Raw genomic sequence first — 25,124 nt, 5'->3', positions numbered from 1 at the left:
GTGAGTGAGTGAGTAAAGGAATGAGTGAGTGAGTGAGTGAGTGAGTAAAGGAGTGAGTGAGTGAGTAAAGGAGTGAGTGAGTGAGTGAGTGTGTGAGTAAAGGAGTGAGTGAGTGAGTAAAGGAGTGAGTGAGTGAGTGAGTGAGTGAGTAAAGGAGTGAGTGAGTGAGTAAAGGAGTGAGTGTGTGAGAGAGGGAGTGAGTAAAGGAGTGAGTGAGTGAGTGAGTAAAGGAATGAGTGAGTGAGTGAGTGAGTGAGTAAAGGAGTGAGTGAGTGAGTAAAGGAGTGAGTGAGTGAGTGAGTGAGTGAGTAAAGGAGTGAGTGAGTGAGTAAAGGAGTGAGTGTGTGAGAGAGGGAGTGAGTAAAGGAGTGAGTGAGTGAGTAAAGGAGTGAGTGAGTGAGTAAAGGAGTGAGTGAGTGAGTGAGTGAGTAAAGGAGTGAGTGTGTGAGAGAGGGAGTGAGTGAAGGAGTGAGTGTGTGAGAGAGGGAGTGAGTGAGTGAGGGCATGTGTAAAGGAGTGAGTGAAGGAGTGAGTGGGAGTACAATCACTTACACCAGATTTTCTATTACATTACGCTTCATGCTAAAATTATGACTATATTATGTCCATAAGTATTGGCACCCAGAATGCAAATAAGAGAAAATAAGTATGCACTTGCATGTGTGTGTGTAAATATATATAAATATATATATATATAAACACTAGTTTACAAAATGATTGGCACATGCATGTTTAACCCCACCAGGGGGGTGTGTGTGTGTGTGTGTGTGTGTGTGTGTGTGTGGTCTCCTCAACATGTTGATATTCAAGGCTAAAGAGTTACAATTCGAGGCCATCTACATACAAACGAGTTTAAAGGTAAAATCACACTTCCGATTATTTTTACAGGCCTTATTTTAACCATACGTCAGTCTCGCGCGTGCATTTCACGCCGCCGTGTTAACTACATCTGATGATGGCAGCGCGAGATGAAGTCATTACATCAGCTGTACAGAATCCGGTCTTCAGTCTAAAGTGTGCACAACAAACAAGCATGCAGATTTCTCTATTCTCTATTTATTTTATTATAAACGCAGATGTCACTTGGAAGCATTTCTTATTTCTAATGCACAGATTGGCAATAAAAACATTACGCAAATGTTATTATTATTTTTAAAGTGAACACCGGGGCACATATAAATCAATCAAGTGCACAACCACACACACACACACGCCACACACACACTTACCTGGAGCTACAGGGATGCGCGTGTCCAGACTTGTTCCGTTGACTGGAATAAAACTGTAGAGAAGAAAACCCTCTGGAATCAGAAAAAAAGAAAAGGGGGGAAAATCCCTCCGTGTTTCTGTTTCCTCGTGCGTGTTTACACTGCCGCACGTGCACCACGGTGGCGTTTTTTAAGGTATATTTCGAATTAATATCCTCCGCGGTGTGTTTATGTCCTCACTGTGGTGCACTCGGAGCTTTTTTCCGCGTCGGTAACGCAAAACAAAAGCCTCCCGTCGGTCATGTGGCGGAATGTCTCGCGCATCCGGTGACCCCGCGGCTCCATATGATCCTCCACAAAAGCGTTGTTTTTTCCCTCCCCTTTCTCTTTTTTCCTCTTCTTCCTCTATTTGTGTTGCTTCGATGAGAGCTTACAGATGAAGATAATGTTGTGGGATGCGAGAGCGATCTTCATCTGGCACGCGACGGATTTTTTTGACGCCTTTGATCCGGGACCTTTCTTTTTAATAATAGGTGCGCGCGCTCCTCACGCGCTCCGCTTTGCTTTTCCTTCGGTGAAACCGAGAATTACACACACACACACACACACACACACACACTTTCTCTGTACACTCCCTTTCCTTCTCCTTAATCCTTCTCTCTCACACACGATTTTTTTCCAGATGTTTGCATCAGAAACTCACGAGAACTGTGTCCAGTTAACTGACTCTCCTTCTAGCTAACACACACACACACACACAAAGTGACACAACTACAGAAATGTTCAACATCGTAACTGCCAAAACGTGACCCTGATCATCTGATCTTTACTTTTTATTCCATTAAAATCACACCGAACGTTAAATCCTCCTCACACTCCGTTCACACCACAGCGACACACAGCCACGAGCTCAGCTACTCAGTGGTGCGCGAGCGTAGCTGTATTTTGTTTTAAATCTAAACAACCAGTTTTCACAATAATTAATACGTTATAAAATAAAAAAACTCCGTCTAGCCACGCCCACAAACAGCAGTTACACACACGAGACAAACTGCACGAGCGCCTGCACGTGCTGGTATGAAGGCAGGGTTAGCACCAGGCTAATGGTCACGACTCGATCCGTAACGGAAACGCGATTTGTACTGCGCATGTGCGGAATGATCGCCCATGATACTGTTGTTATAATACTACAGTCGGCAACATGCCACACATGCGCAGTACAAATCGTGTTTCCGGTACAGATGGAGTAGTGACACTACTCTTCCACTGCCCTCACACTGCTGCTGAGCAAAACTGCTGAGAAATGAACAGGTCTCATCTGACCAGCTGTGTGTCCATTAAAACGTAAAGAAAATAAAAGTGTGTTTTTTTTCATTGTTGGCTGCTCAATCTGTATAGAGACTGGATTAAAAACGAAATAAATTGGACCAATGACCAATAAAAACACAGACATGGTCAGAACCTTACGTCTTTGTTATTTTTTTTAAACGATCACATACAAATATTTTTTGTTTCCATGAATCACTTTCGCACATCATTAACAAATGAAACTTGGGAAGTATTTATATACACATCGCTGTAAAATCCTCCAGAAGAAAAGTAAGGCACCGACTGCATCGGTGGACAATTTCATCCAAATCTGACAGAATGACCAGGTAAAATGACCTTCTCAAAAAATGTGTGTACTGTAAACCAGGCATGTGCTGAATCATCACTGTTCTTCACACCATTTTATCACTCCAAAGTTTCAGTCTGTTTTAAAAGGTCTCTTTTCAGGAGCCCAAAATGGCGGCTTCCTAAAACTGTCTCCTGGTTACCATAGTAACAACAGTCCTCGTTGATGGCGGTGGATCCGAGCGAGCGAAGTTTTTGGTTAATGGTTTGCAGAGGAACGGAAAGGGAATGTCGATCAGATGTGGTGTGAATGCACTCGTAATCAACTCCTGGCTGGAAGTTAACGTCTTCATGAGGACGAAGGAAATCTGAGATACACAAACTTTTGTAAATCTGGCAGAACCTTTTCATTTGTTTTGGCCACAACACCATTTACACACAATTTCACTGAAAGGTTGATAAATGACTCTCATTGTGCATTAAGAATCGTGATGATATATTCATCAGCACATACCTCACACACACACACAGTAAACTACAAACACACCTTGAGAAAATTGGAGAAATTCAACATGGCCTCTGATCCTGAACATTGTGGACTTTCGTGTGCTCACTTTTAAAGTACACAATTCACTTATTTCCCTTTTTTCTTAAATGCTGGTGTTTTGTAGGTCCTAAACATGTGCTGGTCAAAAACCTGTTTTGTTTATTTTTCGGAATCACAGGCTGGTTGTGAGAAATGCCCTCTTCACTTCCTGAATATTCCAATGAAAGACGAGTGTAAAGATCCTCGGCTAAAGAGAGTGAATAAACGCAAATATGGGGGTCTGTTATTGAGGTCTTACACAGGAAACAGAAAAAAACAACAAAGTAGTACTAGGAAAGCAATATTCTTGTAACCCGTTTAGTGGTTAGCTTTTTCGTTTTAAAGAAGCTCACTTTCAAAACAAAAATCTACAAATCATTTCCTCACCCCCTTGTCCTCCAAGATGTTCATGTCTTTCTTTCTTCAGTCGTAAAGAAATGATGTTTTTTGAGGAAAACATTTCAGGATTTTTCTCCATACAGTGGACTTCAGTGGTGGCCGCGAGTCTGAGCTTCCAGAATGCAGTTTAAACGCAGCTTCAGAGAGCTCTAAACCTCCGTCCCAGCCCAGGAAGAAGGCTCTTGTCTAGACACACCATCGCTCATTTTCTTAGAAAAATAAAACAATTGTAGACTTTTTAACCACAAAAGCTCGTCTAGCACTAGCTCTGGGATGCGCGTCCGCGATGCTACGTAATCACGTGGACGTAGGCGAAGCTACAGACCCAGTGTTTACTAATGTGAAGAAGGACTGCTCCGAAGTTGTTGTGTGGAATGACACACAGTTATACGTCTTTGTGTCAGTTTTTTGTTTAAGTTCGTCAGTTCATGTGTGTGTGTGTGTGTGTGTGTGTGTGTACACCCTGGATGTGGAAATCGTTTTAACCTAAACCTAAAAGATTACGTCCGCTTAGAAATAACGTAAATGCTCACAAACTTCCTTTAAAAACTCCTGAGCGATTGAAGCCGTTCGCTCTGCACCTGGACATCAACACACCCAGACATTTTCATTAGTAAAGAGTGTTTGATTTATTTGCACTTGCTTGGTCTTTACATGTTCTCTTTGTAAACACTGGGTTTGTAATTCCACCTACGTCACGCGTGACCTTTCCACGTGATTACGTAGCGTCGCAGAGGCGCATCCATGAGATAGTGCTAGACGAGCTTTTGTGGTTAAAAAAGGCTACAATTTTTATTTTTCTAAGAAAATGACCGATGGTTTGTCTAGATAAGAGCCTTCTTCCTGGGTTAGGATCTAGGAACTGCATTCTGGAAGGTCAAACTTGCGGGCACCATTGAAGTCCACTATATGGAGAAAAATCCTGAAATGTTTTCCTCAAAAAACATCATTCTTTACGACTGAAGAAGGACATGAACATCTTGGATGATAAGGGTGTGGGGAAATTATCTGTAGATTTCTGATCTGAAAGTGAACTTCTCCTTTAAAAATACTTGAACTCAATGCCATTTCCATCCAATGACCTTTTGTTAGCCACCCAGTTAGCATTAGCATTGAGAATTATAAAAAATATTAATGAATTTGAAATAAAATCCCGTCAGGTTAGCTTGTGTTAGCTAGCTGCCTAGCTCTCTGACTAACGAAGTAAAAAAAGAAGCAGAATGTGAATGAAAGGTCCTGTCACGTTAGCCTGAGCTGCTCCTGTTAGCTGGTTCTTGTGGTTTGAGCTCAGCCTGGTTCTCCTGCTCAAATTCTGCCTTTAAAATAAACAGTTTTTACTCCTCGCTCAGGACAGGAAGCAGTCAGGACCATTTCAGCTAACAATTATAAAGAATGTTACTTCCTGTTAGATTAGTTAAGGCTAGCTCGTGTGCTTTGGTGTTTTGTGAAGGTTGAGTGATTATGGAGATGGAGATAAAGTTGAATTAAACACTCTGTCTTAAGAAATCCTGTGAGGAACACTGACGCTAGCTAGATGGCTAACAGTAACGATGACGGGTATAAACATTTCCTGCCAGAAAACCGCTTGTGTTGTGCTAAGTTTAGCCACAAATCCTTTCAGATTAGCTACAGAATGCTAGTGAAACATGTGCAGGACAAAAGACAAATCTTAAAAAAATAAATAAATAAAAATTCATGATGGTCATCCAGTCATAATTTTAGGAGTCAGATGCATTGTGTGTGAGACTCTTTCACAAGGTGTGTTTCTGTGGCATTTGCAGAAAAATGTGCTTGTTTCATCAGAGATCTGCAGCAATATATCTTCTTTTTTTTTAATAAAACACACAAACGTCATTAATCTTTCCTGGAGATGCTGATGTCAGCGAAGCTCACAGTACAAAACGGACAGAGACAGCAGAATATTTGTACACACACACACTCCACCTTACACTGTTTTCTTTTCCCTCTTTAACACCAGTCATTAAACAGAGACACATGTAAATTGGGAAAATAAATCTTTCACTAATTCATTCATCTAACTACGACGAGACAGAAAAAAAAGCGAAATGACTGAAAGCTGCAAAATCTGCACATGTAGACCTCAACGTCTACAACTCAAGTTCGCTCACAGAGCTTCATAGCACGTATTAAACATCAGTACAAAAATAGATACGAAAAATTCTTTAAAGCATTTACAGTAGGTAACAATCATGAAGTTAAACCAGCATCGCTCGAGGAAAAAAAACAAACAAAAAACAGGAAATGGTGTGACGAACAAACAGCGATGTGCTAACATGCTAATCACGTCAACCTTTTTGGATCTGGGAAGAAGAGTCTCACAGCGCCCTCTAGTGACCAATCACAGGCCTGCATTTTGACAGATTTCTAGACAAGATGGCTGACAGGAAGAGCCTGTTAATTGAGGCTTTTACTTTTTAGCTCCAGCGCTCTAACGAACGTCACCTCGATCATATTTAGAGGTTGAGAAATAATTTATAAGAAAAATCTGATGTTAGAGAATAAAAGAATGTTTGTGTGGTTAGTACCTGGGAAGCACTAGCTAACAAGCCACAACATGCCCTGAAGGATTCTTTCAGAAAGTTTTGCTGTACATGTGACAAACAGGGTTAATGCTAACTTACTGCGAGAGCAATGCTAATCATATGTGATGACGCTGGAGAACTGTATGCTACGCTGATGAAATCGGCTTTGTTGCAGCTGCTTAAAAGTTCAGCGAAGCTAAATTTTACACGAGTGTTTCTACTTATGTTTAAACCAATCGGATGAAGGCTTGATGAAGGGGAAGACGTTTAATTGGCCACAGTTATAAACAATACCTAACCGATATAGAAACCCTCGTTAGTGAGAGTTAGTGGGGAGAAGTTGGTTCGCAAGCTGACAAAAATCTAAAACCGTATCAGCTCAAGGGCAAAAAATCAAAAGGGCAATAATTTCAGACTAGCCACACTGGATGTTGTGGGCGTGGCCAAGGGGAGGCCAGGTCTGAACTAGAACATTGATGGTTGTTTCTTTTAAACATCTGTGTTTGGACCTCTGGCTTATACACGCCGTCACTGATCCACTGTCTCTGTTCCGTCAAAACCAATGACACCAATAATAATCAGGAAATAATGAATAAATAAATAAATAAAACAGAAATCCATCATCTCTATTAAAGGTTAACATTCCCCCCCCATCATTCCCATAATGCACTGCGGGTTAAAAGTGGTTTTGCTCGATTCCAACTGAATTCCTAAAAACTAACCAAAGGCAACAGAATGGCTTCAGACCCTTGACCGTTACCCATGATGCACTGCTCAGCTGATTTCCTTTATCCTCTCTCTCATCATGGGTCGAAGACTTAACATTTTTTCTGCTTGATGGATTTTTCTCTTTTGTTGCTCCGTTCCTGATCATCACATTCCACTGGCTGTGTGATGGATATTTCCCACAATGCACTGCTCTGGTGAACTGAAGTCTCCATATTTCCCCTAATCATCAACCTGTCTCCAGAATTTCTTTCAACTCTTTTTCTTGTCTTCCACCTTCCTCATCCTCACATTCCAGTGATGTAAAGAGGCGGGGTCGGAGTCACGCCTGCTCTTTATTGGAGGGTGAGATATATAATGCCCTGCTTTGAGTTTTTCCTTTTCTTCACTTCCTTCATCAGTGCCTTTGCATTCAGCATCTATTTCCCATAATGCCTTGCGCTTTTTCTCCAGTTCTTGATTTTGTCCCTTTTTTTGGTGGTGGTCATAATGTTCCCTAAGACTCGAGCAGACTGTGCCATCGACACACCTGCTGTCCTTTCGACTCCTTCATCTGAGTCCAGTGCGTGAGCTCGTCCTCGCCGGAGCTGTTGAGGCCCAGCGAGATCCAGCCGATCATCTCCTTGCGCTTGATGCTGCGTTTGTTGTAGACGGAGAGGATGAGTGTGACGTCCGACAACTGGAACAGCGCCACCTGGAACACGAAGGTCTCCCTGTAGGTGGGGTTAGGCTGGCCGCGGCACAGCGACGTCTTGCACTTCGACATCTCCTGACCCATGGAGTTCAGCAGGGTCAGCTTCACGTATGTGTCTATACAGAGGAGGGGGGAAGGGGGACGGGACAGTGAGTTTTACACGTCACACACAGATATAAACAGATTAAACACCAATCAGAACTTCAGGACAGCTTTAATAAAACAGTAAGTGGAGTTAAGCTATGGCGCTGGCGCTATGCTGCGGTCACACACACGGCGAGTCGCAGACGAAAAATCTCCGTTTCATTTTAGCAACAAGAAAACATTTGTCGCTAGCAACGCAATCTTATTACCATGGCAACCAATAGCAGGAACGCCGCACAAAATAAAATCACTGTGTGTGTGAACGCAGCTTTACTGCAGACAACAGGAAGTTGATTATTTTCCTATAACAGCACGTCTTCATGTGTTTTATTCCTCTTACACCACTGCAATCTACCAACAATCAGCTGTTTATTACAGAGCAACGAATCAGACGGATTGCGACACTGACGTCTCCTTCCATAAATATCACCGTCAGCAGCTCGTCTCACCTACACTAGGATTCAAATAACGGAGAGTTTCGGATCTGATCCAAAGCCTGAGGTCAGATCTGACCGATCAGATCATGGAAAGGACACACCCACACACAGGACACGACCTCATCACGTTTCTCTCCGTTCTTCACTTCATCACGGCTTAAAGCTGTGCTGCGAAACTCATGCACATGAAAGATCATGCAGGTAAAATAAAAAAATAAATAAATTCAAAATAGAAATATGACGAGACGCCTGCGAGGTTCGCCATCATGCAGCGGGGCTGCGTTTCATTTCACACGACTTTATTAACACTATCATCACCTTCAGCTTCTTCGAAGAAACTTCTGATTAAAGTGTTAATCGATTTGATTAAGACGCTTTTCCTGAACACGTCACTGAGAGCTGAGGCAGGAGGCTCGCCTTTCACTGTGTGTAAACAGGAAAATATAAAGAACACACACACACACACACACACACACACACACGCAGTGTGGCAGCTGCCTGCCAGGTCCTCCCTCTCCCTGGGGGGAAAAAAAGAGAGAAAGTATCCGTTTCTTTTTCTCTCTCGGATATAAAAGCTCGGGTGAAGTGAGCTGATTTGGCACACGCTGGAAAAAAGGAGCGACTTTGACACCTTAAGTGCCTCAGCGCCGCATTAATGGACCTCCTGCTGACGGAGGTGAAAGAAGCGAACGGCGATTAAACTCGAGTGATTGCCTTTATTGAAAGCGGCATTGTTACCAGTCGAAAAGGCGGTGAAGAAGTCTGAGGAAGTGCGTGAGTGCTTTGTGCTGGGAAACAATCCAGTCTCTGCACGCGCACACACACACACCCCTCTAACTTCCAGCACTCTCAACCGAACCATAACCTGAGATTAGAGAGCGCAGCTGAACTGGACCTCAGATTTCCATGAAGCTGTCTTTTAGGAAACATCTTAAATGTTCCTGGTCGATAATTTCACATCCAAGATCAATTTTTTTTTTGGACATTCAGTTAGTTCCTGTTGTCACTTGCATTACAGCAGCTATAAACTGTTTCCCTCACCAGCCAAACAAGACAAATAAATCTCAGCTGTTCATGTTTCTGAGAAACTCCTCTGTCCTGAAGATGTGCACCTTCACCTCTGACCAATACACAGTGCTGACACTGGAGACTCCTTCCTTAATTGTGTCCAGTTCTAATGAGTGCGTGAATATAATCCTGCTCCACTGCCAGACCTGCTGTTATAGAGAATTAATCAACACCTGAACACCAGAGAAGAGCTGTGATGGATCACAACCATCACAAATTCACCTAATAGATATAGATCTCTCTCTCACACACACACACACACACACACACACAGATGTCCTTGTGTCCGAGTTCTCCATCAAGGACTGTTTTTTAATCAGTTAAACAGAAAGCCGTCAATTTTTCACTAACATGCAGCTGAGAGCAAAAGTTTGTGCCCCTGTCTGCTATGTGGGTGACAAAGGGAACTGTAGTATGATTTACTCTGAATTCATAAACAAACAGCTCATTCTTGTTTTGATATAAATAAATAAATCCCTAAAGATAGCGCTACTGTAGCTTTGTCCTGGGGTGTACAAACTTTTGCACTCAACTCCAAGTCCAGTATACTGAGGTCTTATTCACTGAAAGCAGGACAACATGCAGAGTGGATATCAGAGGTTTCGTCATTTGCAGACCACTGAACCTCGGCTGTGTCCCAAATCACACACTGTGTCTCAATTTTAACTGCTACATGGGTGAATGAAACACAGCCGGTCAGATGCACACAGACATGAAACGCCTAAACATGCAGACGCTCTACACAGACAGCTAGGGAGCGAGTGAGCAAGGGGGAAGACTCACCTCGGATAATATAAACCTGCCCACCTATCAAGTGCTTTAGACAACAGAACAGTCCATCTGACGAGGAACAGGGGGGTGCGGGTGGGGTCAGAGGATAGGGGGACAGTGTGAGAGAGAGAGAGAGGGGGGGGGGGAGGAAAGGGTTAATAAACAGAGAGGAGAAAAAAACCCAGGAAAAAGCACACAAAAAGATACGAGATACAGAATAGCATGTAGACTATGTAGTACAGTAGCATGCGAATCGGGACGTGGCCCAGATGTTTCTCAGGTGTTTTGCAAAACACTTGGATGGAAAGAGAGGGAGAAGAGAGAAACAGGTTAAAGGTTAACTGACACCACATAAGGTTAGTGTTAGCATTAGTGATAGCATGTGATCAAAAAAGTGGAGCATGACACTTCAGAACAAAGGGCACTGAGTAGGAAGGAATCACCGCTTCATAAACATCACACCATCACCTGTACACGCTGAGAATGTGTGTGTGTGTGTGTGTGTGTGTTTACTTGGAGGTTTGTTGGTGGCCACGTTTTTGAAGTGACACCCCTTGATGACCTCGACAGAGAGGCGGCCCGTGGTGGCGTTGTAAACAAGCCCTAGCAATATCTCAGGTGATGACCTCTGACCTGCAGACTGGAACGTAGACGCCGTCTCACTGCACGATGCAGCAGATACGCTCGTCTGAGACTCGCTGGCCTGAGAAACACACACACACACACACACAATCAGTCCATCCACCGAGCCGATGTGTTACAGTGAGTCCTGTCCTGAGTCCTGCACTCACTGTGGTGCTGCAGCAGGGTTCCAGAGGCAGAGGGACGGCCATTTTGCCCTGCAGGTTGAGTTTGGTGAGGTAGAACACTTTCTCTCCAAGCATCTTCTTCTCCTTCTTGATCTTGCTGATGCTGTAGAGACGAAACCGCATGCCGTAGTTCCCGATGCTCTCCGACTGAATGTGGCTGAAGCGGAAGGTCTCGCTGAGGCACCGCCCCCTGGCCACCGCTGTCTTGGCACGCTGCTTTTTGGCAGGAAGAAGCACCAGGTGGAGCTGCCAGGTGATGCCTGGTGATCGCCGCGGCGACGGGAGGTCGGTTACCGCGGTTACGGTGACTGAGAGGCAGCGCTGGTGCATATCATAGTCAAAGAGGGTGTGTAGCGTCCCGAACGGAGAGAAGGGCGAGTCAGGAGAGTAAAGCTTCAGGAGGGGAGAGGAGGAACCACGGACGGACAGATCCTACACAGAGAGAGAGAGAGAGAGAGAGAGAGAGAGAGAGAGAGAGAGAAAATAGTGGGGAGGTGGGGAAATGAGAACATGAGAGAAAAATGAGAAAGGGAAAGAGAAAATGAAATACAGAGAAAAAACATGAAAGGGAGAAATGGAAAATAAAAGAAATGGGGAGAGAGTGAGACATGAGGAGAAAACAAGAGGATGCAAGGATAAAAGGGAGAGAAAGAGTAGAGAGGAAGAAAAGCGAGTGGGAGAGACAAACAGAAGGATGCAAAAGGGATGAAAGGAGATAGAGAGAGACAGACAGAGATACAGAGAAAAAGACAGAGAGAAAGAGACAGAATGCGAATGAAAGAGCGAGACATGAGAGAGAAAGAGCAAGACAGAGAGAGAGAGGATAACTTGTGATTATGTGATTAAGGTTTTAGTTGAGAGACAACAGTAATCAAAGGAAGTGTGTTAGGAGCATCTGATCCGCACACGCGCGCGCGCACACACACACACACACACACACACACACACACACACGCACGCACGCGCACACGCACACACACCTCAGGGCTGAGCACAGCTGTGCTGTCACTCGGGACGTCCTCCTCCAGGCCCTTGGTGTTGCTGAAGCTCTCGGGGTCGTGCGCTTCGCTCTTCGTGTCGGCGAGGTCAGAGGTTGAGCCGTCTTCGTCCTGATAGGGCGGCGGCTGGAGCTCGTCAAGAGGCGGAGTCAACCTCATCCTCTGAATACAGTTCACTGAAGGATGTGTGTGTGTGCACGAGAGAGAGAGAGAGAGATTCTGTTTCCTGTCCCCTTTCTCTCCTCATTTCTTCCTTTTCCTCATTTTTGTTTTCATCCTTTCATCCTCTCTCACACACACTTATCAAAGTGAACACTTATGACCTCGTAAAAATGAGTTGTTGCCATGGAAACCTACATCATAAGTGAAATGTTTTCTGGTCTTAGGATCCTCTTTGTTCATTCTGCTTTTTATATTTCATCCACTTTCACTCTCTTCCCTTTTCTGTCATTTATTCATCTGCTATTTTAGCTTCTTCCTTCCTGTTTTGAAACCTCTTAACAGTGAGTGATGGGGAGAAAGTGTGACTTTCTAAAATCTCCATGGCAACACGGAGTCAAAAAAGTATTAAAGTGTGAAGTGAACGCGCGTGTGTGTGTGTGTGTGTGTGGTAGTAGTTCAGTGGTTAAGGCATTGTATTACTGATCAGACTGCTGCTGTGTCCTTGAGCGAGGCCCGAACCCTCAGCTGTATAAATGAGATAAATCTAAGTCACTCTGGCCGTCTACCAAATGCTTTAAATGATAATGTGCGTGTGTGTGTGTTGGCAGGCTGATGTTAGAGTGCAGTGGGTTTAGCTCTCTCTCTCATACACACACACAGTCACAGAAGCTCACTGTGAAACAGAGAGAATGAAAAACAGCTGGAGAAGAAAATACCACACCCTCTGTGTGTGTGTGTGTGCTAAACCCACTGCACTCTGACATCAGCCAGCTGCAAACCAGACACATCAACTCTTTATTAAAACCAGCTTTTAGTCTCTCTCTCTCTCACACACACACACAGTGTAGTTCTGACTCATTTACCAAGAAAAATGAGAAATAATGGGTGTGTGTGATGAGAATAAAACAGACTCTGTTCTATCTGTCTGCTTGATCCTCAGCATGCGCACACACTTTCCCCTCACCGTCCTCAGCAGAAGCCTCACTGCTGTATCCATCGTACTCAGCCGATAGGGGGCAGTATTTGTGCTGCGCCTCCCAGCCGAAGCCTTTATGATGAGGGGCTGCAGCCCCTGTGCAGCGGCCTCGGAGACCCCGTGAGCGCGTCATGGCCTCCTGATACTGACCCATCACCTCGTCATCACTGTCTGATGACCAGGCCTGAAAATCTCCCTCTCCATAGCCCTTATCTAAAACACACACACACACACACACACACAGAGTAGCATAGTAGTACAGCAGTGTGACCACAAGGGGTCAGCAAAAACCAAAAATCATACTCATGCTCAGGAAGAGTGTTCTCCTGCCCACCCTCCCTCTCTCTGTCTCTCTCTCTCCATGTCTCTGTCTCCATCACTCTCTCTCTGTCTCTCTCTCTCGGTCACCCTCTCTCTGTGTCTGTCTTGATCTCTCCCTCTCTCTCACGCTCTCTCTCTCACACACACACAAGTTCAGAATGTTTGTCAGACACATTCTCCATAAAAACTCAGAATATTATTTTTTTGCACTGTTCAGATTACTGCATGTGTGAAAATGAATAAAATCTTATGTAATGTTTAATACTGCATGTGGTTACACAACACTGTGTGTGTGTGTGTGTGTGTGTGTGGTGATTCAGAGGCTCGTCTACATGACGTGTGTAGGTGTTACTAATTAGATGTGAAAAAACTGAAGAGTCGTATCCAAACAGACAAAAAAGTTTGTGCCCCCTGGGCTTTTTTCAGACAGATGAAGATGGTCACACAAACACACTTAAAAATGAACAACATGTGGGCGTGTCCTAAATAAACAACATAAGACAAAATAAAAAGGTGTAAAATGTGTGTATGAATATTTTCTGTTTCCTTTCTGTATCTAGTTAATTACAGACACACACACACTGACCTGGCAGCTCTTTGGCCTTACTGTAGTGATCCAGAGGCTGAGGAGCGACGTTCTCTATGGACAGTTTATTATTGAGGAACAAAAACACAAGAATCATCAGAAAAACAAACACGGCGACGGCAGAGAGGAAACCCAGAGCTTCAGGAGACACTGCAGAGAGAGAGAGAGAGAGAGATAGAAAGAGAAAGGGGGGGGAAAGAGAGAGAGAGACAGACAGAGAGGGAGACAGACAGAGAGAGACAGAGCAAGAGAGACAGAGCGAGAGAGAAAATCAGCATGATTTCTTAAGAACAGGTGAACTAGACAAGATTAAATCTACAAACATTTACAAAACTAATGAATTAAAAACACTTTTTGTAAACACTGTGTGTGTGCGCCCATGTCCCCGGTGCTATTTCAGGAGCTGTAATTGATTTACATGTTGCATGTCACCAAACAGAATCTGATGGATGGTGTGATCTTTTCCTCCTCGTCTGCCATCTGTCCTTCATTCGTCTGTCTCACTTTCACTCTGTTTCCATAAAACCCCACTGACTGAGTTTACCTTTATTCTAGTCTCATCTCTCACACAAGCTGTGCACAAACCTCTCTGCTCCAAACATTACTTAGGGAGGGAGGGAGAGAGAGAGAGAGAGAGAGAGAAAGAAAGAAAGAAAGAAAGAAAGAAAGGGGAGAGAAAGAGGGGGGAGAGAGAAAAAGAAAGAAAGAAAGAAAGAAAGAAAGAAAGAAAGAAAGGGGAGAGAAAGAGGGGGGAGAGAGAGTCTGGTGAGAGAGAGGGAGAGAAAGAAAGAAAGAAAGAAAGAAAATGGTTTGATAGTCATCTTGTGAGAGATCAGAAAGAAAGAGAAAAAAAAATTGTGCTTTCAGCTCCATCAGCTGATTCAGTGTGACCCGCTCACCTGTGAATCTCACACACACACACAGCTCTGGTGTGACAGGCGCCTCGGTCCGGATGCTGTTATGTGATCACGTTGTCATAGAAACAAGCACTGACGTGTCAGTACACTCAGACTGACTTTACCCACATAACACTGCAGGAGCACTTCAGTGCCTACACACACACACACACTTTCTAACACGCTCTGTCGCGTTCTCTCTTTCTCTCTCTCTCTCTCTATTATATATATAAATATAAATAAAACAACAAATTAATATTTATTCAACATATACTAGTTTTTTTTTAAGAAAATATTCAGATGTAACTATTTGTAATCTTTAACATTTTCATAAGTAATTTTAATTACATATTTTTCTAAGTAACTGTAATGAGTTACTGTTACATTTATTTTGTAACGCCGTTACATGTAACTAGTTACTCCCCAACACACACAAATATATATATATATATATATATAGAGAGAGAGAGAGAGAGAGAGAGAGACACTCTCTTTTTACTTATACACACACTCAGCAGGTGTCACACTCATTGGCACTGTCATGTCTGACACAATCAGCTTCTAAAATGATAATTACATTCACAGACTGAAAATCATCATGGTATTTGTCTGATCTCTCTTACACACACACACACATTACCTTTTCTGATGCAGATGAGTTCATGTACTCCACAGCTCCGCTCCCCACCTACAAAGCGCACACACACACACACACACACAGTAAGTTAATAACGAACCACAAACAAACATGCTAAAAAGACCAAAGAGATCGTGAATGTTTAACAGTATGATTAATGAAGCAAACAGTGTAAAGTCAGAGTCAGGTGTAAAGTCAGCAGTTACATCAGCCAGGTCAGTGACTCTGACTCAGATCACACACTGCACCTGTAATAGTTATTAAAGGTAAACTCCACCCTGAACCACCTGTATGTTGATATTTAACAGCAGCGTGTGATCCTTACTGGTGTTCAGATTCAGGCCAAAAGTTTCTCCGATAAACTCATTCACACATTTCACCTCACTGTTCACTTCCTGCGTCACGTTCGACAGAGTACCTGCTGTGTTTATGTTAGAGATCAGATCTCAGTCTGATTTATTACAGCTTTATTTACTGGATCAGATTCTCAGCAGGTTAAAAGTTGACGTTCTCCTTGGCAGGATTCTAAATGCTTGTATAAACCTCTTGATGAAGGCTTCCTGAAGCTTCTCTTGGCACTTTGCTGGAGTTGTTCACCTTTTTCTCTGGACAGAACTGGTGTAGGTCCTTCAGGTTTGTGGCCCTCCGCGCTCAAACACACTTTTTCGTGTTCATCAGGATTCAGCTCACGACTTCACCATGTCCAGTTCGATACACACACTTTCTTGTCTTTAATCCACTGCGTTACAACTCCATGTTGGTTTAGGACCACTGTCCTGCCTGAAGAACCACTTTAACTTTCCAGCTGATGTCTTGAGGTGTTGCAGAGTCCAGCATGTTCAAGATGACGTACTTTATTTGAAAATAAAATAAAGGATCAATCCCTCGGCTGGTGTGGAGGAGATCAGTGGGGTAGCAGGTTTTGTTATTGATCTGGATTTCAGTTCCTCTGTCAGCCTGGAAAACCCACTCCTCATGTCCCATATCACCATCCAGATCTCACACCAGTCAGTGACGGCTTTCATTTTCTACGACTCGAAACGTCTTGAACAAAAAGCTTCCACTTGCAGGTTAAACCAGGTGACAGTCCTCACACAGCACCAGTGGTCACCTGGCATCACTATGCCAGGTGCCTCGTACCCACATGTGCAGTGGCAATAAAGTTGAATCTAATCTAATCTAAAACTATGATCAACTGTTTCACCTCATCCTCAAGATTACAGCGAGAACTTCCTGTAGTTTAGTGGCCCATTTAGCCCTAAAGGTCAAAATGAAACACCACCAACACAGCGCACTACTAATTAACATAAAACTAGCTGATAAAACGTTCTAGCTGATAATGACGATCTGTTTTATTTCCTGATGGATTGTCTCAACAAATGCACACTGATAGTGGAGAAGAGTCTGTTTCAGTCTCCAGTACAGAGTCTCCACTCGACAGAGTTTCTGTATAATGAAAATTCGTTAAGAAAATGGCTGTGTGTCTCGTTATCTCATTAGTGTGTCAAGAGTTCTGAGTTCAGACTGAAGTCAAAGTCATGGTGAGATTTCAGGGACAGACTCCTTCCTGTGCTTCCTGTTCTCTCACTCTTTCAGACAGAAGACAGATCTGTTCTGTATTTATAGAGTACACAAGTGTCCCAGTTTCAGGTTAACTCCACTCAGAGAGAGAGCGAGAGACGAACAGAGAATGAGGGAAAGAGAGAGCGAGCTGGACAGAGAGAGAGACGAACAGACAGAGAGAGAGATGAACAGAGAGACAGAGAGCTGGACAGAGACCCATACACAACTGAGAGCTGCAGTCCAGCCCATCACCATCCAGACACCAACAACCTACACTCTACAGCCAAGTCCAACGCTCCAACAACAGCTCCACAGAAAACAGAGAGACCCCAGAGAACCCTCAAGAGCAAGAAAATATGCCCCAGAATGCAGAAGTTATCTTGATTGATTCAAATGGCAGGTTCATTAATGAAAAATAGCCACAAAACATTAAAAATCTGGTGCCCCAAAACAGACAGTGCCCTACAACAACTGTGCAAGGAAAAACTGGGTGAACCTAGCCACATCGTCCATGTGGGGACAAAGGACCTGAGAGCACAGCAAGAGTGAATGGCAGAATCAGTGAGACAAATGGCCATTAAAGCAACACAAACTTTCCCAAAATCAAATCATTATCTCCATGATCCTATCCAGATCACACTTTCACCCTAACACCATACAGAGAGTGAACACAGACACATCATGTGGATGTGCTGGAATGCCAAACACCTCCATCTCCGTCAAGATGTTGCCCTGGGCCGGCTCCATGTCCGCCTCCCAAATAGTACCAGAGCAACCACCATCCCTCAACATGGCCTCGCCACCCACATGTCTTCTCCCTACACCTATATTCTGGGCCCCACCACACGCAACATGGACCTCCACACTTTGCACCCTACCACCATCAGCCTGTACTGCAACACCCAGGACCCCAATACACTGCACCCAAAGGCCCTATTCCATGTTCAGGTGCAAAAATTCAGGAGACCCCGAACAGCTTCAGTAAGGAGCGACAGAACAACAAAGCAGCAGCCTGATCCACACTCTGACCAGCCTGAGCAACAGGAGCAAACAGATCATGTTACAGCCCAGAAAGAACAAACCCCACTAACCTAAGGGAGATCAAGGACATGCTCAGAATAATATGCACACAGCTGGACCAGTAGTCGTGAGTACGAAGGGATAGAAAAGTATAGAAATGTTTATGTACACCAATCAAGCATAATATTATGACCACCTGCTTAATATTGTGTTGGTCCGCCTTTTGCTGCTAAAACAGCCCTGACCCATCCTGCACTGTGTATTCTGATGCCTTTCTCAGAACCAGCATTAACTTCTTCAGCAATTTGAGCAACAGTAGCTCGTCTGTTGGATCGGATCACACGGGCCAGCCTTCGCTCCCCACTCCCCAATGAGCCTTGACTGTCCATGACCCTGTTACCGGTTCACCACTGTTCCTTCCTTGGACCACTTTTGATAGATACTGACCACTGCAGACCGGGAACAGTTTCAGAGATGCTCTGATCCAGTGATCTAGCCATTACAATTTGGCCCTTCGTCAAACTCGCTCAAATCCTCACACTTGTCCATTTTTCCTGCTTCTAACATCAGCTTTGAGGACTTCAGTGTTCTGTTCTTACTACCTAATATATCCCACCCACTAACAGGTGGCATGATGAGGAGATCATCAGTCTTATTCACTTCACCTCATACTGCTCACAATGTTATGTTATGCCTGATCAGTGTATGTATACACACACACACACACACACATACACTATATTGCAAAAAGTATTCGCTCACCCATCCAAATAATCAGAATCAGGTGTTCCAATCACTTCCATGGCCACAGGTGTATAAAATCAAGCACCTAGGCATGCAGACTGTTTTTACAAACATTTGTGAAAGAATGGGTCGCTCTCAGGAGCTCAGTGAATTCCAGCGTGGAACTGTGATAGGATGCCACCTGTGCAACAAATCCAGTCGTGAAATTTCCTCGCTCGTAAATATTCCACAGTCAACTGTCAGCTGTATTATAAGAACGTGGAAGTGTTTGGGAACGACAGCAACTCAGCCACGAAGTGGTAGGCCACGTAAACTGACGGAGCGGGGTCAGCGGATGCTGAGGCGCATAGTGCAAAGAGATCGCCAACTTTCTGCAGAGTCCATCGCTACAGACCTCCAAACTTCATGTGGCCTTCAGATGAGCTCAAGAACAGTGCGCAGAGAGCTTCATGGAATGGGTTTCCATGGCCGAGCAGCTGCATCCAAGCCATACATCACCAAGTGCAATGCAAAGCGTCGGATGCAGTGGTGTAAAGCACGCCGCCACTGGACTCTAGAGCAGTGGAGACGCGTTCTCTGGAGTGACGGGTTGGCCCCTTAATTCCAGTGAAAGGAACTCTGAATGCTTCAGCATACCAAGACATTTTGGACAATTCCATGCTCCCAACTTTGTGGGAACAGTTTGGAGCTGGCCCCTTCCTCTTCCAACATGACTGTGCACCAGCGCACAAAGCAAGGTCCATAAAGACATGGATGACAGAGTCTGGTGTGGAGGAACTTGACTGGCCTGCACAGAGTCCTGACCTCAACCTGATAGAACACCTTTGGGATGAATTAGAGCGGAGACTGAGAGCCAGGTCTTCTCGTCCAACATCAGTGTGTGACCTCACAAATGCACTTCAAATGCGAATGGTCAAAAATTCCCATAAACACACTCCTAAACCTTGTGGACAGCCTTCCCAGAAGAGTTGAAGCTGTTATAGCTGCAAAGGGTGGACCGACGTCATATTGAACCCTATGGATTAGGAATGGGATGTCACTTAAGTTCATATGCGAGTCAAGGCAGGTGAGCGAATACTTTTGGCAATATACTGTATATACACACGATTGTTGCTGGGTTTGTATTGTTGAATTTCTTATACTTCTTGATAAAATGAAATCACGAACTTTTACAATGTGGAACATACAAGGCATCGATTCATCCAGTTTCGGAAAACTTACAAAACATTATAATATTACAAGAAACATGGCGCAGAACTGATGGTCACTCTTTGTCCCTCGGGTTACAGAGAAATATATATATCCTCCAGAAGGAATCTCACGGGGGAGAGATACAGAAGGCATTATAATCTGGCAAAAACTAGAAAGTGATAAATATATCCAAACAATTAAAAAAAGAAGAAAACCTCATCTGGCTCAAAATCAACAAACACTTAAGCCAATCGGCAAGGGGATATTCTTATGTGCCCTTTATATTCCTCCCTCTGAATCTCCATATTATAATGAAGACATCTTTGAAACTCTCCACAATCAAATGAGCCACTTCCAGGCCCAGGGAAGTGTGTTGACCTTTGGAGATTTAAACACTAGGACAGGTCCATTACTCGACTACACCAAGGATAATGGGAATAACCACATTTTTGGACAAAGCTTTTCACAAAACAGTCAACTTCCCAAGGAACAACTCGGATAACCAAATAAATAAAAATGAGAAGCTTCTGATTGAGCTCTGTCAAAGCCTCGGCCTGTACCTCGTTCACAGTAGGGTGAGAGGAGATGCTCTTGGAAGATACACCTATAGTTTATTTCATGGTTGCTCAACAGTTGATTATATGATCACAGATCCATAGATCCATTCTCCTTCAGAGCATTCCCAGTCAAACCACTAACACCATCATCAGATCACAGCGTATCTCAAAAGGACAAACACTATCATGCATTCACAGTCCAGTCAGCTGAATAACACGAGAGAACACTACAGATGGACTCAAAACAGCACAGAAAAATATCTGACAGCAATCAGCCACCCAAAAGTACGCTCACTTCTAAATAACTTTTATCCTGACAATGGAGATGATATTTGATTATTTGGCAACATAATCTAACCTCAAAAGCTCTAAGAATATTCATAAAACCAATCAAGAGGATGAAAAATGGTCAGATTTACATCCAAAATCAGCTCCAAACTATTGAGGTGTCTCTAAATTCTATCTGTTTCTGGGACAATTGGCATTCTCTAAATTAAAAAACACCACAAACAAGTGGTCATTCAAAATGAAGACCTCCAGACCCAGACCCAGTGTCCACAGCCCGGCTATAGAGAGGGGCAGATCCAGACCCAGTGTCCACAGCCCGGCTATAGAGAGGGGCAGATCCAGACCCAGTGTCCACAGCCCGGCTATAGAGAGGGGCAGATCCAGACCCAGTGTCCACAGCCCGGCTATAGAGAGGGGCAGATCCAGACCCAGTGTCCACAGCCCGGCTATAGAGAGGGGCAGATCCAGACCCAGTGACCACAGCCCGGCTGTAGAGAGGGGCAGATCCAGACCCAGTGACCACAGCCCGGCTGTAGAGAGGGGCAGATCCAGACCCAGTGACCACAGCCCGGCTATAGAGAGGGGCAGATCCAGACCCAGTGTCCACAGCCCGGCTATAGAGAGGGGCAGATCCAGACCCAGTGTCCACAGCCCGGCTATAGAGAGGGGCAGATCCAGACCCAGTGTCCACAGCCCGGCTATAGAGAGGGGCAGATCCAGACCCAGTGTCCACAGCCCGGCTATAGAGAGGGGCAGATCCAGACCCAGTGTCCACAGCCCGGCTATAGAGAGGGGCAGATCCAGACCCAGTGTCCACAGCCTTGATATAGAGGGTGCAGATATAGAAACAGTGTCCACAGCCTTGATATAGAGGGGGCAGATACAGACTCAGACTCAAAAACTATTCTTTCCCAAATTTGAGATGTTTTGTCTGGACTTCATCAAACTGGACAATGACACAAAACTCCAGTATTTACCGGGAGGAAAAAAAAGACAAGAGGGAGGAGTCAACCAATCAGTCATGCGTGTGTGAGAGAGAGAGAGAGAGAGAGAGAGAGAGAGAGAGAGAGAGAGAGAGAGACAGATTTGCACACAGTGAGAGGAGAAAAACTCCAGAGTCTCATGCTCTAACACAGAGACACACAACACTAACACTGAAGTCCTCTATGGACACACACACACACACACACACACACTGAAGTCCTCTATGGACACACACACACACACACACACTGAAGTCCTCTATGGGGACACACACACACACACACACACTGAAGTCCTCTATGGACACACACACACACACACTGAAGTCCTCTATGGACACACACACACACAGAATATTTCATGAGTCTTAAAGAGGATTTTATTTCTGCTTTCCCTCAATCTGTTTCTCCCTTTTTCTTTTTTCCTTTCCTCTGTCTTTTTTTGTTCCCTCCATCCTTTCTCTTTTCTCCCCACCTTTTTTAAAAATTGTCTTATTTTCCCCCTGACCTTCCATCTATTCTTTCATCCCTCCATCCTTCTCTTTACCTTCTTTTTTTCCCCACTTTTGGCTTTTCTGGGCAGTCTGTTATTTAAAGATTGCGGTTTGTCTCTACAGCTGACCCCTTGCTGTGGCGTTAAACTTTATTTTAATTGTGCTGCAGGAAAACAATGACAGATGAAGCAGAGTTACTGTTATCACACCACAGTGACAATCCAACAATTACACTCGCTCAGCTGTTCACCTTACTGAGAAACCACCCTGGAATTTCAAGCCAGCTTTACCTCTGACTGATACACAGCACTGACCCTGGAGACTCCTTCCACACATCACACACACACACACACCTCCTTCCACTTCTCAGTGATGTCCAACTGACTGAGCTGTTGCTAGAGAAACGATGAGGTATTAAGAGCAAGTGCATTATTATAAACCTGCACGACTGACCAATCAGAAGGCAGAAAGCAGTGTGGTCAGCAGCAGCGTGGTCTTCATTTTAATTACCTCAAAACTTCCGCTGTGAAAAAATCCGAGCATTAATCAGAGCAGATGGAGCGTCATTCATTATTAATCCACTCTGTTAGTGATGAAAGTCGCCTCGTTAAAAGGTCGTTAATTCATCTGGAGTGAGGCACGAGTTAGAGCGAGCTGAGAGAAACGACCTGTTACAGCCGTGCAGAATTTTCTGAAAGGAGGAGTGTGACAGTGTGGAGTGTGAGTGTGTGTGTGAGAGAAATAGAGAGAGAGACACATACACACAGAGAAAGGGAGAGAGAGACAGAGAGGGAGAGACGGGGGGGAGAAAGAGAAAGACAGAGGGAGGGAGAGAGAGAGAGATTTGCACACAGTGAGAGGAGAAAAAATCATGTCTCATGCTCTTTAACACAGAGACACACAACACTGCAATTAACACTGAAGTCCTCTATGGACACACACACACACACACTGAAGTCCTCTATGGACACACACACACACACACTGAAGTCCTCTATGGACACACACACACACACTGAAGTCCTCTATGGACACACACACACACACACTGAAGTCCTCTATGGACACACACACACACACACTGAAGTCCTCTATGGACACACACACACACACTGAAGTCCTCTATGGACACACACACACACACACACACACACTGAAGTCCTCTATGGACACACACACACACACACACACACACACTGAAGTCCTCTATGGACACACACACACACACTGAAGTCCTCTATGGACACACACACACACTGAAGTCCTCTATGGACACACACACACACACTGAAGTCCTCTATGGACACACACACACACACTGAAGTCCTCTATGGACACACACACACACACTGAAGTCCTCTATGGACACACACACACACACTGAAGTCCTCTATGGACACACACACACACTGAAGTCCTCTATGGACACACACACACACTGAAGTCCTCTATGGACACACACACACACTGAAGTCCTCTATGGACACACACACACACACACACACACACACTGAAATCCTCTATGGACACGGACACACACACACACACTGAAGTCCTCTATGGACACACACACACACACACACACACACACACACACACACACACACACACACACTGAAGTCCTCTATGGACACACACACACACACACACACACACACACTGAAGTCCTCTATGGACACACACACACACTGAAGTCCTCTATGGACACACACACACACACACACACACACACACACACACTGAAGTCCTCTATGGACACACACACACACACACTGAAGTCCTCTATGGACACACACACACACACACACACACACACACTGAAGTCCTCTATGGACACACACACACACACACACTGAAGTCCTCTATGGACACACACACACACACACACACACACACACACACACTGAAGTCCTCTATGGACACACACACACACACACTGAAGTCCTCTATGGACACACACACACACACACACACACACACACTGAAGTCCTCTATGGACACACACACACACACACACTGAAGTCCTCTATGGACACACACACACACACTGAAGTCCTCTATGGACACACACACTGAATATTTCATGAGTCTTAAAGAGGAGTTTAATTCTGCTTTCCCTCCATCTGTTTCTCCCTTTTTCTTTTTTCCTTTCCTCTCTCTATGTTCTATGTTCTGTTCTCTCCATCCTTTCTCTTTTCTCCCCACCTTTTTAAAATTTTCTTATCCCCCCCTTCCATCTATTCTTTCATCCCTCATTCCTTCTCTTTTTCTTCTTTCAACATCCCCTCTGCCCTCTCATTTCTTTCTTTCTTTTTCTTCCTCTCTTTCTCCTTTTATTGAACCTTAATGAAACCTTCATCCCTCCATCCCTTTTCAACTCTGACGGCAATCTGCAGCTCTGTTTTCAGCTCCAGCTTGGCTAATGTGTGTGTGTGTGTGAAGATCACCCACTTATGCTCCTACACACACTGGCCCACAGTCAGCCTACACACACAGTTACTAAATGTTCTACAAGCTCAGTGTATAAAATAAGGCAGAGCTGCAGTCTCAGACCAGATGTTTAGCAGCTGTAAGCATTACACAGCCATAAACAGGACCAGAGAACAATACATCAGACAGAACCTGACAGGGAACACACACACACACACACACCTGTCCTCCTGCCTGAAGACTTTATCACCAAGCAGCTTTACAGGATGATAAAAATTA

The 25,124-nt window shown here is 44.4% G+C and overlaps 2 protein-coding genes across 7 annotated transcripts in view; both read right to left on the bottom strand.

The window, feature by feature from the left end:
- The window catches only part of sertad4 (SERTA domain containing 4), a 22,068-nt gene extending 19,822 nt beyond the window's left edge, over positions 1-2,246 (bottom strand). The window contains exon 1 of the mRNA XM_058386597.1: positions 1,230-2,246. The gene's annotated coding sequence lies outside the window, so the exon portion shown is untranslated. The remainder of the gene's footprint in view (positions 1-1,229) is intronic.
- A 1,768-nt stretch (positions 2,247-4,014) lies between these two features.
- syt14a (synaptotagmin XIVa) overlaps positions 4,015-25,124 on the bottom strand; it is a 29,005-nt gene continuing 7,895 nt past the window's right edge. Inside the window, exons 1-9 of one of the 6 annotated variants that reach the window (XM_058386549.1) lie at positions 15,579-19,338; positions 14,942-15,093; positions 14,043-14,192; positions 13,124-13,348; positions 11,980-12,173; positions 10,982-11,431; positions 10,704-10,893; positions 10,203-10,259; positions 4,016-7,886 (exon numbers count right to left, since the gene is read on the bottom strand). In XM_058386549.1, the coding sequence (XP_058242532.1) occupies positions 7,573-7,886; positions 10,203-10,259; positions 10,704-10,893; positions 10,982-11,431; positions 11,980-12,173; positions 13,124-13,348; positions 14,043-14,139 (1,527 nt within the window). In that variant the 5' untranslated portion in view covers positions 14,140-14,192; positions 14,942-15,093; positions 15,579-19,338 and the 3' untranslated portion in view covers positions 4,016-7,572. Of the gene's footprint in view, positions 7,887-10,202; positions 10,260-10,703; positions 10,894-10,981; positions 11,432-11,979; positions 12,174-13,123; positions 13,349-14,042; positions 14,193-14,941; positions 15,094-15,578; positions 19,339-25,124 lie in introns of those variants that run through there. The other 5 variants (XM_058386547.1, XM_058386545.1, XM_058386550.1 and 2 more) reach the window with 5 other exon arrangements.

The sequence above is a fragment of the Hemibagrus wyckioides genome, linkage group LG03 (genome assembly GCF_019097595.1).
Source record: "Hemibagrus wyckioides isolate EC202008001 linkage group LG03, SWU_Hwy_1.0, whole genome shotgun sequence".
NCBI lineage: Eukaryota > Metazoa > Chordata > Actinopteri > Siluriformes > Bagridae > Hemibagrus > Hemibagrus wyckioides.
Note: the sequence above shows the minus strand (reverse complement) of the source record. Positions and strands in the feature narration are given on the sequence as shown.